The 15279-nt window shown below is 44.3% G+C and overlaps 1 protein-coding gene across 2 annotated transcripts in view; it reads left to right on the plus strand.

Moving 5' to 3' along the window:
- Positions 1–467: 467 nt before the first annotated feature.
- Positions 468–15279, plus strand: part of WDR75 (WD repeat domain 75) — a 33790-nt gene continuing 18978 nt past the window's right edge. The window contains exons 1-9 of one of the 2 annotated variants that reach the window (XM_081163146.1): positions 468–618; positions 3060–3189; positions 4336–4401; positions 5148–5247; positions 7609–7733; positions 8794–8864; positions 11635–11745; positions 13051–13139; positions 14610–14768. In XM_081163146.1, the coding sequence (XP_081019272.1) occupies positions 533–618; positions 3060–3189; positions 4336–4401; positions 5148–5247; positions 7609–7733; positions 8794–8864; positions 11635–11745; positions 13051–13139; positions 14610–14768 (937 nt within the window). In that variant the 5' untranslated portion in view covers positions 468–532. Of the gene's footprint in view, positions 725–3059; positions 3190–4335; positions 4402–5147; positions 5248–7608; positions 7734–8793; positions 8865–11634; positions 11746–13050; positions 13140–14609; positions 14769–15279 lie in introns of both variants that reach the window. The other variant, XM_081163147.1, reaches the window with a different exon arrangement.

Raw genomic sequence — 15279 nt, forward strand, 5'->3', positions numbered from 1 at the left:
CAACGTTTTTTATTTAAAGGAAAGTCGCCTTTATCCGTGAACTCTTTATATTGCGTCGTTTCACATAGCATTGGAAGCGAGATGGAGACCCAACTCAGTCTTATACAAAATAAGGATTGCGCGACTCTTCCATTTCTAGCTCTATGCCCCGTTCTTCCTGACCGGGAGCCGATTGCCAGACCCTGACGCGGACTTTCAGTCCAAAGAGCCTAGGAAAAAGAGGAGCGTCACTCTTCCTGTTTCTGTTTTGAAACCTCTTTCTATCCCATCCCTTTCCATCTCTATGGTCCTCTTTTTTTGTTTTCTATCGGCTTCAATTGCAAGAAAACCGGAAGTACGGGTCTAACCCCTTGGAACGTCGTGACAGCAGAGCGGAAACAGGAGTAGGAGGAGGAGGAGGAGGAGGAGGAGGGCGGTGCTATTGAGTTCTAAGTGAAGGTTTGGGCTAGAGCGGCAACGGAGCTTTTACTCTTCCTTCCGGAGGAGCGAGGAGGGTCGGGGGAGGTCAGAGGTCGGAGGTCGTCGAGGGAAGATGGTGGCGCGCGAGCAGCTCCGCGTGGTTCGCTGCGGCGGTAGTTGGCTGAGCGGGAGCCGCGCGGTCTTTTCGGCCGATTCGAAGTGAGTGGCGCTGAGGGGATCAGTGGGGGCTTTTCAGGAATGCCAACCGCTTAAGCCGCGGGGCGGCGGCGTCAGCCCCGTTGAACGCGGCTGAGTTTACTCCCGAGTAAGACGCGTCTAGACGCCACATTATTAGTATTATTAAGACACGCGCTCAGACTCCACATTATTATTATTTATTAAGACGCGCGCTGAGACTATTATTATTATTTATTAAGACATGCTCTGAGACTATTATTTTTTATTTTTATTAAGACACACTCCAAGACTCTATTATTATTATTATTATTATTATTATTATTAAGACAAACGCTGAGACACTTTATTAAGACACACGGTGAGACTCATTATCTTTATTGTTGTTGTAATAATAATTACTATTGGGATGCAGGTGGTGCTGTGGGTTAAACCACAGAGCCTAGGACTTGCAAGAAGTTCGGCAGTTCGAATCCCTGCAATGGGGTGAGCTCCCGTTGCTTGGTTCCTGCTCCTGCCAACCTAGCAGTTCGAAAGCACGCCAGTGCAAGTAGATAAATAGGTACCACTCTGGCAGGAAGGTAAACGGCGTTTCCGTGCGCTGTTCTGGTTCGCCAGAAGCGGCTTAGTCATGCTGGCCACATGACCTGGAAGCTGTACTCCCTCAGCCAATAAAGCAAGATGAGCGTCGCAACCCCAGAGTCTGTCACAACTGGACCTAATGGTCAGGGGTCCCTTAAATAATAATTACTAAGATATAATTGCTATACTTAATAGTATACCGCCTAGTTCCAGAAAGTCGCAGGGCGGTTACAACATAAAATCACCAACATAGAAACGCAAAATACATAACAAAAATAAAAACAACCCAATAACACACACACCCATCGTGTTTTGTGGGTTTTTCTAAATAAGGCCGAGTGGGCTGTAGGATCGCACACAGTCTGGGGTGCACTGTTTAGGTTGGTTTTGTTCCAATCTTTTCCCTTTTTAATTTCCTAAAAAATATGGTTTCAAACAACGACTACCACAGTTTAAAAAAGAGAATGCCCAGCAAAATTTACTGCCCTATTCAAAGATACACAAAAGTTAAAGCATTAAAGCAGGTTTAAGATGACCCCAACTGTCAACCTGAACAAGAATATTTTTAGTGGGCACCGGTGAATGAGTACAGCAAAGGCCCCTGTTTGCTCTCAAAAGGCAGGGAGTTTCAAGGCGCAGGCGCTGCTACACTAAACTATCAAATTATAATTGCAAATGCAGAATGGGCATTGTGTGGCAACTGTGGTAGTGCTGATTCTGCCAATTAAATGTAGGGATAGGAGGTATGTTCTGTTTACAGTGAATTTTTCTTCATGGGGATTTGTGCCCCAGTATCAGCAAGCTTTTAAGATCTTTATAACAGGGAAAGTAATGAATGAGGAGAGGAGTGTTACACTAGATCAACATAAGAAATTGTCTTATACCCAGGCCTTCTGCTCTACCACTGAGCCCATACCTTTCCCCCTTAGAGTTTTGAAAAGTGCATATATTATGTGGTACAAACAATCCAGAGTAAAAGAGGCTTCTGATAAACTGGCCTTTTTAATAGTCCTTAGACTTCCTGGAACTATGACAAAAATGTGTTTAAACCACATGGTAATAAATGCAACACAGTTCATTCTCCAATTATCTTTTGCTTCCATTCCCTCCTCTTCTCAACATGTTTCATCCCTGTCCCAATCAAAATTTTGAGCTGTAAACTCTTTTTATGCTACTCTAAGCACAGTGTATATTAATGCCAATATATTTAAAACGCATGTTTTGGTCTATTGCTATCATTTGGAGAAACAAAATACAGAAATATTTATATAATTTTTAAACAGTTATATTTCACTTTTCTGTCTCCATGTTAGGCACGCATGGCAGCTTGTGTTTAATATAGTATTTAAATGTCATTACACGTGGCATTTAAATACTACATGACCTGGTTCACGTGTATCATTAAGATAAACCAATGGTTAAAATGCGATTGCAGGAATCATGGCCACATCGGTCCTTTCCCCCAGTTGTCCTGCTCTGCACCAAACTCAGGTTTGGTTTAGCCACGCTTACCATGTACGGTTTGTCTGGAGGTGACAAGCTATGGGCCCATGATGACTTAAGTTGCTAACTCCCACCCAAAATTAGCTCCAGATAGCATGGCAGTAGGAGAACTGGAAGAGGAGTAAAATACTTGCATATCTGCACATTCATGGTTTGGTATTGTATGCATTAGATATGAACTGGACCATACTGAAAAATAGTCTAGTTTTCCTGTACCTTTGGCGGTTGGGAATTGGTCTTTTACATGTAATGCTGGATGTGAAAATGGACAAATATTATCTAATATGCTTCTAGAATTTTCCAAGTTAGCCTATGTTGTTTCTGTCAAGTACTATAAGTGCCTTTTAATTGATTTCTGCCTTTGATTTCATTGCTTATAGGTACCTTTTGTGTGCTTCTGGTGACTATGTGAAAGTCTACAGTACAGCTACAGAAGAATGTCTGCATGTTCTCCAAGGTCACAGCAACATAGTGACAGGAGTCCAGTTGAATCCCCAAAACCATCTACAGGTTGTTAAAATTTTGGCAATGCTAGTCCTATCTTAGAGCCAAACTACAAGCAGCATATATAGCATAATTGTCATTAAGTGCAAACTTTCCCCCGCCCCCAACTTGCTTGGAGAGGGGCAATTTGGATTAGAGGGCCTGAGACATCAATTTACAAGAGGGCAAGGAGGCTCCCACTAGAGCCTCTTTTTCCACTGCAAAATTTCAGAACCACATAGGGACCATAGCAGAGGGCAAAGGATTTAAGTTCCCTCCCCACATACGCCAGGGTCCTAATCAACATCAGGGCACCAACACTCACATTGGCACTCAAGGGGAAACTGGGATAAATATCCTAGGTAATTTTGCTGGTGCTTAACGGTGACCTGCCCTATAATCTTTGAATGAAGGGCAGCATAGAAATTTGATATATTGTTGCTGTTGTTGCTGTGATATGTTGTTGTTGTAATCCCAGGCCAAATCCATGATTATGGCCAGGTATGAGTATAGCTCAAATGGAGCAAATTATACCTATTCTGCAATGGTTTCTTATCACTTCCTGGCCCAGTTGAAAATGCTGGTGGAAAACCTATAAAACCCTGCCTGGGCTGAGGTCTGCATAGCTTAGATAACGTTTTCTCTCACTCTCATGTGCAGATCTATAATGGAGATGCTTCTTCATATCTTGTCCTTTATGGACATAGGAATTTGAAAGGACTCAAAGCTGCATCTCCCTTACGTGACAGACACAACTAGTGGAACATTCTGCTCAGTTATGTGACTAGCTACATCTCTGCTGGTATTTTGGTTTCTCATGGAATACATTTCTTCCCTTTTAAGAGCGGTCGGCGCTAGGACATACTTATTTGGACTTAAGTCGCAATCGTTTTGTCTGCATCATAGTTGATTTGGATTATCATCCCATCTCTGGTCTGTTTTTCTCGTAAATGTGCTTGTGTGTTATATCTTCAGCAGAGAACATGGTATGTGCAGTTTTAATTAAATAAGTAGTAAGAGCTTTTTTCAGAGGTGTTAGAACCACATCACATTTTGTTAGCGTTTTTGTCATACACAGGGAGTAATCAGCACTGCTAAGAATCAAAATGCTTTGTAGATAAACCAGAATAGGACCTTACAAATCATTTTAATATGTCTTTGTTTCTCCACCAGCTCTATTCCTGGTCTCTAGATGGCACTATTAAACTCTGGGATTTTATGGATGGCATTCTCATCAAGGTTTGTTATGTTTTCTTTGCATCTCTTCTTTCTCCATAGCAGCCCATGGGCTTCTCATTAGATTAATTAAATGGTATGCATTGGAGTGAATAAAACAAATCTCTGTGATTCGTGAGTAAATGCTCTGTTTGCAGACCTGGATAGGCTTTGCCACTGCTATGCAAACTGCACTGTGGCATCTTGGTTGATACGAGTCATCACTAACAGCATCTACAGTGGAATCCTCAATATAGCTACTCAAAACTAAGACTGTTAAGTTGAGCAGGACTTATTCCCAGCCAAGTGTGTATAGGATTGCAGTGTAAATGCATTGCAATGGAGTAGGGGGGCGAATGGGCTCTTTTCAGCATACGAGTGTCTAGCTTCAAAGACTAATAAGCAGGATCTCTTGTCTTCTTATCCATGAAGGCTTAGATTGGACAGTGTTTTCTGTTGATGATTCATGACTGAGATGAGCTACATAAGAGATGGGAAACCTTTGGTCATCAGGATGATGTTGGACTACAACTTCCATCATCCCATGCTGACAGGGACTGATGGGAGCTGTGGTCCAAAAACATGTGGAGTGCCACAGGTTCTCCATCCCTGAACTGTATGCACAACTTTATTGATAATTGTGCCTAATTAAAAACCCGTTCCGCACCTTCTAACTAGCAGGGTTGTATAAACTTGCATGGGTTTTCAGCTTAGTTTTTAGATGAGACTAAAGAGATTGATTTTGTGTATGTGTGTGTTTTCTCTTACAGACCTTGGTGGTTGGGTTCAAACTCTTTGCATTCTATGCACTTGCGGGATCTGAGAATTCGGTATTTGTTATCATCTCAAAAGATAATGATGAAAGATCAGGTATGTCATAATTGGTGCTCTTGTAATTTTGTACATCTTGTTTTTTATGATTGTTGTTAACATGAGGACTGTGAGCCTTTTTGCGGGTTTTATTGTTAAGTAGAAAGGCAGGATAAAGAAATTGTTTTCCCCTTTTGTTGCTGTTTTTTCTTGCCCTTGGGGGGGAAAAGTGGGGTACATAGGAGCTTCATCACATCTTAGGGATTGGTTATTTATTATAGACTATTAGTACAGACCATATCAAAAGTGAACAAAATAAAATACATGTAAACTCCACATAAAAGTATACATGAGTTCAATGCTCAACATAAAAGTATACCTAAAATAGAATTTTGTATGTGATGGGGGATGGGGTAGAATCCCTATAAGGAATAAATTCCCAGCGAGGAAATTTATGTATCACTAAGTCCCCTAATGGTATACCAGCTGTGGTAGTGGAATGGTTTGCGCAAGAGAAGACATAGGAAGCCAGCATGGTTTTAATGTTGCAGCTCCAATACCTGTTGCACAACAGGCTTCCGCTAGCACAATGGTTGTGCTGTGTTTTATATTGTGCAACCATAATTCTCGCCCTTACACTAGCACAACACTCCTTAGGCTGGCAGAGAATGCTGAATCTGGCCCCCTGTTTGTTTTGAATGTTCCTGCTATAGCAGGGTGGTCCGCCTTTAATGGCAGTCATCAGCAACAATCAAGAGATAACGTCTTAAAACCTTTTTTAAAAAGTGTGTCATATTTTGCTAACAAAAGCACACGCATCTGTTTGCGTATTAAATTTGCGTAGTAATTAGATCTATTAATTGTGTGTTTAATTAAATGTATTTAATTACATATATTAATTAAATATATTTAATTACATATATCGTGTATATTAAATATTAAATGTATTGTGAACACTTCAATTTACAATATGGAAATTTAGTTCAGTGTGTGGCAGCACTACTGCAGCCCACTGGGTATGAAACGTTGGGCCACCCTGTGCTGTAGGACAACAGAGGAGTAGAAATAGGTTTCTTAATTTGTGAAAAAGATGCTAAGCAAACTTCTTAAAACACTATGTTGTTTTGGATTTGGACATTTATGGAGCGTGGAGGCATAGATGTCATATATGCTGCTCAGAACTTGAAGCCCAGTCCCGTGAACTGCTTTTTCGGGCTGGTAAGCATTTATGGTTAGGGTGATATCCAGTGACTGCTATATCAGCACTATCTCTGGTATGCTGACACAGGAAAGCCTAATCAGTGCAGAATAAGTGGGCTGGGACTGCACAGCCCAGAATCTGTTAACATAACTGCATGCAACAGCTTTGCGAATAGGGGACAAGGTGCACTGTTACCGTGAGTGCAAATCCCACCCCGAATTAGTGGGATTGCAGATTTATTCCAGTTCACTTCCCAGCACGGGAAGAATGCTTTAGGTGTTTTAGTATAAGCTGCTGTATCACAAACAGGTATTTTATTTAGAGGATCGATGAACCGCAGATTAAAAGAACTAAAGGTAGGAATGGCTGGCCCCAATGCATTTAACGCTCCTCATCTTAGTGTGGCAGTCATGCTTAAAATGAAACACTGTGCTCATCAGTTTTTGCCAACCTGCTGGAGGGCATCAGGTTGAGGAGGTATACATTGCCATAATTTTGTCTGCAACTATAAAAGTTTGCACAGTGTGTGTTAATTTCTGCCGAGCATTGGGGGGGGGATATTATTTTACCATAGAATTGTAGAGTTGGAAGGAGCCAGGATCATATTGTCCAACCCTCTACAATGCAGGAATCCTTTGCCCAACGTGGGGCTTGAACCCACAACCCTGAGATTCAGAGTCTCATGATCTACCGACTGAGCTATCCCAGAGTTTCATAAGGCATGTTGCTGCATTGGCTAAGAATCAAATCTAGGCCTCCCACATGGCAGGCAAGAATTATGCCACTGAACCACAAATGCTGCTATAATTCACAGTACACTTAGTCTCTGTGCAGGCTTGTTAGGAGAATAAAATGAGGCAGCATTGTTGATGTCGCTTTGAGTTCTGGGGACGACAACCTGGTGCAAATATGATAAATAAAAGCCATACATCAAAATACAGTCATACCTCGGGTTACCGAACCCGGAAGTACCGGAACGGGTCTCTTCTGGGTTTCAGCGCAGAAGCGATAAATCGCAACCCGCGCGTGCACAGACACGGCGCTGCAGTTTGCGAATGTGCTTCCTGCACAGATCACGTTCGCAACCCAAACATCCACTGTAGCCTAATTGCACTCATGTTAATGAATGAGATAAAAGTTAGATGTCATCAAAAATTATTATTATTTCATCTATATGAGAATAATTGGTTTAAAACTTAAATAAATTTTGTTTCCATCAGGTCCATTTCAACTAGCTTCACTGAAAATCCCCAAAACACCAGGTCAGGAAGTAGAAGCCAATGAGCTGGAATTGATTTTGGATGGTGTAAGCCAGTCACCCAAATGTACAGCGCTTGGAAGAGAAGTATATACCTTTTCTTTCTTTCTTTCTTTCTTTCTTTCTTTCTTTCTTTCTTTCTTTCTTTCTTTCATTATATCATATTAGAGGTCTGCATGCACAAACTTGATGTCAAATCATCCTTCTTTACTTCCTCAGCTCTTAGAGCATGCACCCTCTTCTTAGCCTGTTCTCCAACCACTCGTTGCATTCCTAGCCTCTTTGCCTTGGCTGCCCACTGTAAAATCTCAGAAATTTAGCCAATCCAATGCAGAGGCCCTTCCGCTTTCTCTGCTTTTCCATGACATGTGGACAGATTAGTCAATCGTTGCCAGGGCGGCTTTCTAGCCACCATAAAATCCTTTACCGCATTATGGCGTAGGTGTTCTGCCGTAACTGTCATATTCTGTACAGTTGGGAAGAAATTCTTCTCTAAAACTTCCTTATTTGTGACCCTGGACACAAAATACCTGTATTTCTCTCTGCCTTAAGGGGGTATCCAAAGAGCTACCTTTTTATCTGTTACCTGTTGTGTTCTCAAAAGAATTTATCACTTTTATATGAGGTCTGCTTTTCAGGCTGTTTTGGAAACACTTCCCTGTTCCAAAAACAGGTTAACAAAAGGCAGTGGGGTATATGGCATGTTTTTGTAAAACGCAATTCCAAAACTGCTTTGGGCGCACTCCTATTTTAGGATACCAAGAACCACATGGTCAGTTCTGTGGAGCCAAAGGAGCTTCAACCTTGTGGTTTGCCGCCAGCAGCTAGGCTGCTAGGCTGACTTCACCCGTGTTCAGCATCTTTGCTATGTTTCTTTAAACTCCAGATCTCAGCGTACCTGAATTAGCCATTATTTCTCTTTAGATCACTCTGGGTAAAAGCCATGGAGGAAATGTCTGAATTTGATTTAGAAGGGGGAAAGCACTGGTTGCAGATATCCCATTGTGCTGCTTTAGCTGACTTGCATAGCAGTTGTCTGTCTCTTGCAGTTTGCCTATCACATGTTCTATTTTTTATTTTTTTTTAATCATACATTTTAATCCACTTGGACTCTGGTATGTACTAAACTATATTTTGTTTATAACAGGGTGAATATGTGGTATCTGCTTACGGCAGTCACCTTGTCGTCTGTTTCTTCAGGAAGAAGAAGCTTTACAGGTGAGGGCTGACAACTCCAGCTAGTAATTGCTTTGCTGCTTTGAATATGCATCTGTTGCTTCTGAACTGGCCAGGAATTTGCTTTTTCTTACAGAAGTGTCCGTAGCCCTGATAACACTTATGCTTATTAATGAAGAAAAGAAAAGAAAAACCCAGATGGTGATATCCAAACTGTAGATGCAGTAGACCAATCAATGTGTTTAATTCTATTGACTTTAGGGGATTTATTCTGAATATGACTTAGCTGGATATCTCCCAACTATTAATATCTTTGGAGAAGGAAAGGCTAAGGAGGAAAAGGTGAAGGTAAACCGCTTCTGGTGCAACAGAACAGCGGGACGATCGCCAGAGTGCAAGGAAACACCATTTATCTTCCCTCCGCAGTCGTACCTATTTATCTACTTGCACTGGTATGCTTTCGAACTGCAAAGCAACGGGAGCTCACCCCATCATGCAGACTCAAACTGCCAACCTTCTAATCGGCAAGCCCAAGAGGTTCAGTGGTTTAGACAACAGTGCCCCCCGCTCCTTTTATCTGCTAAGGAGTAAACCCTACACAAATCCAGAGTGGAGTTTCCTAAATGGGTGGTGCCTTGTGTACCTCCTTCTGGCATCTCCTGCAGCCGAACTGGTGCCAAACATACTGCTCTGCTTTCCTTTGGACCACAGCAAGGCTGGGGGGGGGGGGTCTTGTCGTCTGGGCAGTCCAGGATCTCCATACACACTACCCAGGTTTGACTTCACACACACACACACACACACACACACACACACACACCCCTCTTGAGACAAATGAATGCCAACAACAACAAAATGAACCAGTGATAGTATTGTAAATCCCATAGGATAAGGCTTGGAGGAGCAATAGAAGCTGCCTTCTATATAATCATTTCATACGTCCAGACCAGATTCTTTCCCGGCCCTAGCTGGAGATCTTGCTTTCTGCATACAGAGTATGTGCTGTCCTGCTGAGCTACAGCCTGTACTTTGTAGGGACACAAGTGGTACTGTTATCTCAACCACTGAGCCTCTTGGGCTCGCTTCATTTTTGGAGGGGGAAAAGTGCGTCCTATAGGGCGAAAAATACGGTACATTAAAATGTCACACATTAAAAACTTCCCTAAACAAGGCTGCCTTCAGATGTCTTCTAAATGTCAGGTAGTTGTTTATCTCTTTGACATCTGATGGGAGGGCATTCCACAGGGCGGGCACCACTTAACGAGAAGGCCCTCTGCCTGGTTCCCTGTAGCTTTGCTTCTCGCAGTGAGAGAACTGCCAGAAGGCCCTCGGCGCTAGACCTCAGTGTCCAGGCAGAACAATGGGGGAGGAGACGCTCCTTCAGGTATACTGGGCCGAGGCCATTTAGGGCTTTAAAGGTCAACACCAACACTCTGAATTGTGCTCAGAAACGCACTGGGAGCCAATGTAGACCTTTCAGGACCAGTGTTATATGGTCTCGGTGGCCGTCACCAGTCTAGCTGCCACATTCTGGATTAGTTGTAGTTTCCAGGTCACCTTCAAAGGTAGTCCCACGTAGAGGGCATTGCAGTAGTCCAAGCAGGAGATAACTAGAGCATGCAAAACTGTGGTTAGACAGTCTGCGGGCAGGTCTGCCTGCGTAGCAGATGGAGCTGGTAGACAGCTGCCCTGGATACAGAATTGACCTGCACCTCCATGGACAGCTGTGAGTCCAGAATGACTCCCAGGCTGCGCACCTGGTCCTTCAGGGGCACAGTTACCCCATTCAGGACCCGGGAGTCCTCCACACCAGCCTGCCCCCTGTCCCCCAGAACAGTACTTCTGTCTTGTCAGGATTCACCCTCAATCCATTAGCCGCCATCCATTCTCCAACTGCCTCCAGGCACTCACACAGGACCTTCACTGGTTCTGATTTAAAAGAGAGGTAGAGCTGGGTATCATCTACATATTGATGGACACCCAGTCCAAACCCCCTGATGATGTCTCCCAGCGGCTTCATCTAGATGTGAAAAAGCATGGGGGAGAGGACAGAACCCTGAGGCACCCCACAAGTGAGGGCCTAGGGGTCTGAACATTCATCCCCCACCACCATTTTCTGGACACGGCCCAAGAGGAAGGAGCGGAACCACTGTATAACAGTGCTCCCAGCTCCTCTAGACAGTCCAGAAGGATGTTATGGTCTATTGTAACAAAAGCTGCTGAGAGATCCAACAGAACCAGGAAACAGCTCTCACCTTTGTCCCTAGCCCGCCGGAGATCATCAACCTAGCAGTTCGAAAGCATGCCAGTGCAAGTAGAGAAATAGGTACCACTGCAGTGGGAAGGTGAACAGTGTTTCCATGTGCTCTGGCTTCCGTCACGGTGTCCCGTTGTGCCAGAAGCAGTTTAGTCCTGCTGGCCCCATGACCCGGAAAGCTGTCTGTGGAAAACGCTGGCTCACTCAGCCTGAAAAGTGAGATGAGCGCCGCAACCCCATAGTTTCCTTTGACTGTCCAGGGGTCCTTTACCTTTACCTTTACTTTGTCAGAGTGAGCACAATGGAAAGGAAAACGGCTGAAGTTATACAGAAAGAGCATGTGCTCTTCTTGCATGTTCCTGGTGGCAGATATTACTGCAGCAGAAAAGCTGGGGGGGGGGAGAGATTTATGCGATGGTTGCTAGTACATCCCAGAAATGGAAAGGTATTCCCCATCCACCTTCCTTGCACTGTTGAGCAGCCGGGGATTAGTTGACATTTCTTTCAGCTCAGTCCAGCCAAACTAACTTAAAGCCATGACTCCTGTTTTTGAAGCTTTTCTGTAGATGGGAAATCCAGAATAAGCGACTTCTTCACCTGCGTAGCCTGCCACCCAAAGGAAGATTGCATAGCAAGCGGACACAGCGATGGCAAAATCCGGCTGTGGTGAGACAAACGTTTGCTGCTATTGGCAGTGGTTTTCTGATAAGCATGCATATCCTTCCTTGCTGTAATCTTGCAGTGCAAATCTGCAGTACAAAGGCACAGTTTCGGCCTCTCCTCCCTGCCAAAGCTTGCGATAAAATGCACCTCTGATTCCAGCAGAGAAAGCTTCTGTCTTAGAAGGTGTTGATTATGGAGTGGTGAAGATATACTTGGGGCAGCTGGAGGCAAAGGAGAAGAGGCCTGCTGTACAATTTAATAGTTGTTGGAAATATTTACTCTAAATCTTCATGCTTGAATAGTGGCAAGAGTGCATATCTATAAGTGAGCAAGGGCTATTTATTTGTTACATGTATAGTCCAGTCTTCTTCCAAAGAACTCAAGAGTAGCTTACATGTGGTTCCCGGGGCTCTTGACTTGACCAAACCTGCTTAGTTGCAGTAGTAGGGCTGCACCATCTGCCTACAGACCATTCCCATGGTTATTGGTAAAAGACCTGGTATTGAGGCTTCTGGCAATAATAATCATCATTATCATCATCATAAATTTATTTATATCCCGCCCTCCCCAGCCGGAGCCGGGCTCAGGGCGGGTAACAATAAAATAGTACAACATTCTAAAAACATTTCATTATAAAAGTAATTCAAATCAAATTGATGGCAACCATTGGGCCAGAGTTCTGTGAAGATTGCCGAAGGAGGGAGTCAGACTGTGCCCTGACCAAAGGCCTGGTGGAACAGCTCTGTTTTGCAGGCCCTGCAGAAAGATGTCAAGTCCCGCAGGGCCCTTGTCCCTTGTGACAGAGCGTTCCACCAGATTGGAGCCACAGCCGACAAAGCCCTGGCTCTAGTTGAGGCCAGCCCAACCTCTCTGTGGCCTGGGACCTTCAGGATGTTTTAGTTAATCCAGTTTTAGTTGTAAGTAACCGAGGGAGAAGATGGATGCACCATGTGTATTGGAATACACCTTGGGATGTGCATCCCACTAGAAAGGACTGCAATGCAGGTGGACCACATTTTATTTGGGCTTTGAATGCGCCATCACCTTTTGGCTTGCATTTTCCTCTCTGGTGAGCAGTCCCCGTGTGAAAGCCTATTGATGCCAACAGAGCTCTTTAGCTGCATCTCAGTGCCATGTTTTTATTCTGTATGCAAAGCACAGGAGATTATAATTAGAACCCAAGAATTATCATAGGTTAGCAGCTTCCCAAGGTGCTTCATGTATCTCTTTGTGCACCAGTCCTCCTCCTCAAGATCCCTAACTTGGAAAGTTTGCCCTAAATTGAATGGTTTTTTTCCCCCGCACTAGGAGAAATTTTAATCACAAGAAAGACTACACGTACTCCACAATGCACTGGCACCATGGTGAAGTTATGGATCTCGCTTTCACTGTTGAAGGTAACGTTACCCAAGCTAGGAACATTTGCTGTTTCAATTCTCTCACCTCTCCCATCAGCTCACCAGTGGCCTTGAGCAAGTCACTTTTCTAGCAATCTCTCCCCATGCAAATTCACCCATCTGCAATATGATAGTTCTGAAATTCTACTCTCTTGTATTTGATTTCTGTTGTCTGTATGTGGCTTTGAGATCCTTTCGAATATGTAGCAATTAAGAGAATTTCTCAACAGATTCCCAACATTCTCTTCAGAAAACGCTTGTGAACTGCTCTTGATATTTGAAATACGCTATATAAATGCACAGCAGTGTCAAAGCAAAGAGTTAGATCTCCTTGATGCATCTTGCAAAAGTGTGGAAGTTTAGAGATGGGACTGTGGCAAAAGCAACAGAGTTGTCTGTGTGTTGCGTAAAGACAGAGATAACTAATCTGGTGCCTTCAGCTCCAGCCACCGTGGCCAGTTTTTGGGGATGATTAGAGTTGTAGTCATATTGTGAGCACAGGGTTGGCTACCCCTGCATAAAAGTGACATTAAAAGCAGTTTTAATGTGAACCTGCTTTGTCTCACTCTCTTTGAGTTGACAGGCAGAAGTGAACTGTTTCGGTTCTTCAACAAGCAGAGGAAGTAGAAACTTAATCCTCTCACAAAATGGAACTAAAATAAAAATTGTTTTTCTATGTTGAAAGCTGTGAAGATAAAATCTTGTTGACCTCAGCGAGAACTTGAAGTGACCCACCACAGTGTTTATTTTATTCTTGGCTTCTCTCCGAAACAGGAAGCAGTTTGACATGGCAAGTGGGAGGATTTTGTTGTGTTGCAACATAACTATTTGCTTCATAAACACAATCCAGTTGCTCCTGATCTTCTTGTTGCTGGGTTTTTTCAGTCCTTATAGTCAGGCACACAAGAGCCCACGCAGTCTGTCCACATGTGCGTATATTTATTTATTACACTTGCATTTGTGTCCATATGGCAATTGTGCACCAAACTCAGTGCAGGCCTATCTACTGGGAAGTAAATCCCATTGGGTTCACTGAGCCTTAATCCCAGGTATACGTGTATAGAACTGCAGCCTTGGTCCTTTTCAGCATCTAAACCTAGATCAGGGTTGCACAACCTGTGACCTTCCAGATGTTGTTGGACTACACCTCCCACCATCCTCGATCACTGGCTATGCTGTTTGGGGCTGATGGGAGTTGTAGTCCAGAAACATCTGGAGGGCCGGAGATTGTGTACCCCTGTCCTAGATTAATGTATATGGCAACAGGTAATGATGCCCCCCGAGACTGTAATATCCATGGAGAGTAACCAGATCTGTGGCAAGTCACATTGCTCCAGTTGCACTGAGCAGTATGCTGTGTGTGTGTGTGTGTGTGTGTGTGTGTGTGTGTATGTGTGTGTGTGTGTGTGTGTGTGTGTGTGTGTAAATTGCTACATTTCTAAGGCACACACATTTTGTTCGGTTTGATAGGAACTAGCCTCCTGAGTGGCGGAATCGAGTCTGTCCTAGTGCAGTGGCGAGATGGGTCGGATGCAAAGAAGGAATTCTTGCCCCGGTTGGGATCCACAATAGAGCACATCTCCGTCTCTCCAGATGGAGTCTTCCTTTGTACTTCGCATGCAGATAACAGTAAGTCCAAATGGGGGAGAGAAACCTACCTCTTTATAATGTCAAACAACCGTGGCTGTTTGGGTTTTGAAAGGTGATAACCTCCTTAAATCAGTCATTTACCATATTTTTCGCCCTATAGGACGCACTTTTTCCCCTCCAAAAATGAAGGGGAAATCTGGGTGCGTCCTATGGGGCGAATGCAGGCTTTTGCTGAAGCTTGGAGAGCGAGAGGGGTCGGTGCGCACCGACCCCTCTCGCTCTCCAGGCTTCGGGAACACATCCGCAGCCTAGGCAGCCCTGCGGGAGGTCCCGCAGGGATGTCTAGGCTGCGGATAGCAGCCTGCCGCCCAGCGCGAGGGGCGCCCTGAAGCAGAGCGCCCCCCGCGCCCGGCAGACATCCGCAGCATGGGGAGCCTTGCAGGAGTTCCCCGCAAGGTTCCCCACGCTGCGGATAGCAGCCTGCCGCCCAGCGCGAGGGGCGCCCTGAAGCAGAGCGCCCCCCGCGCCCGGCAGACATCCGCAGCGTGGG

This window comes from Podarcis bocagei (genome assembly GCF_964188305.1).
Source record: "Podarcis bocagei genome assembly, chromosome: 1".
In the NCBI taxonomy this organism is placed as follows: domain Eukaryota; kingdom Metazoa; phylum Chordata; class Lepidosauria; order Squamata; family Lacertidae; genus Podarcis; species Podarcis bocagei.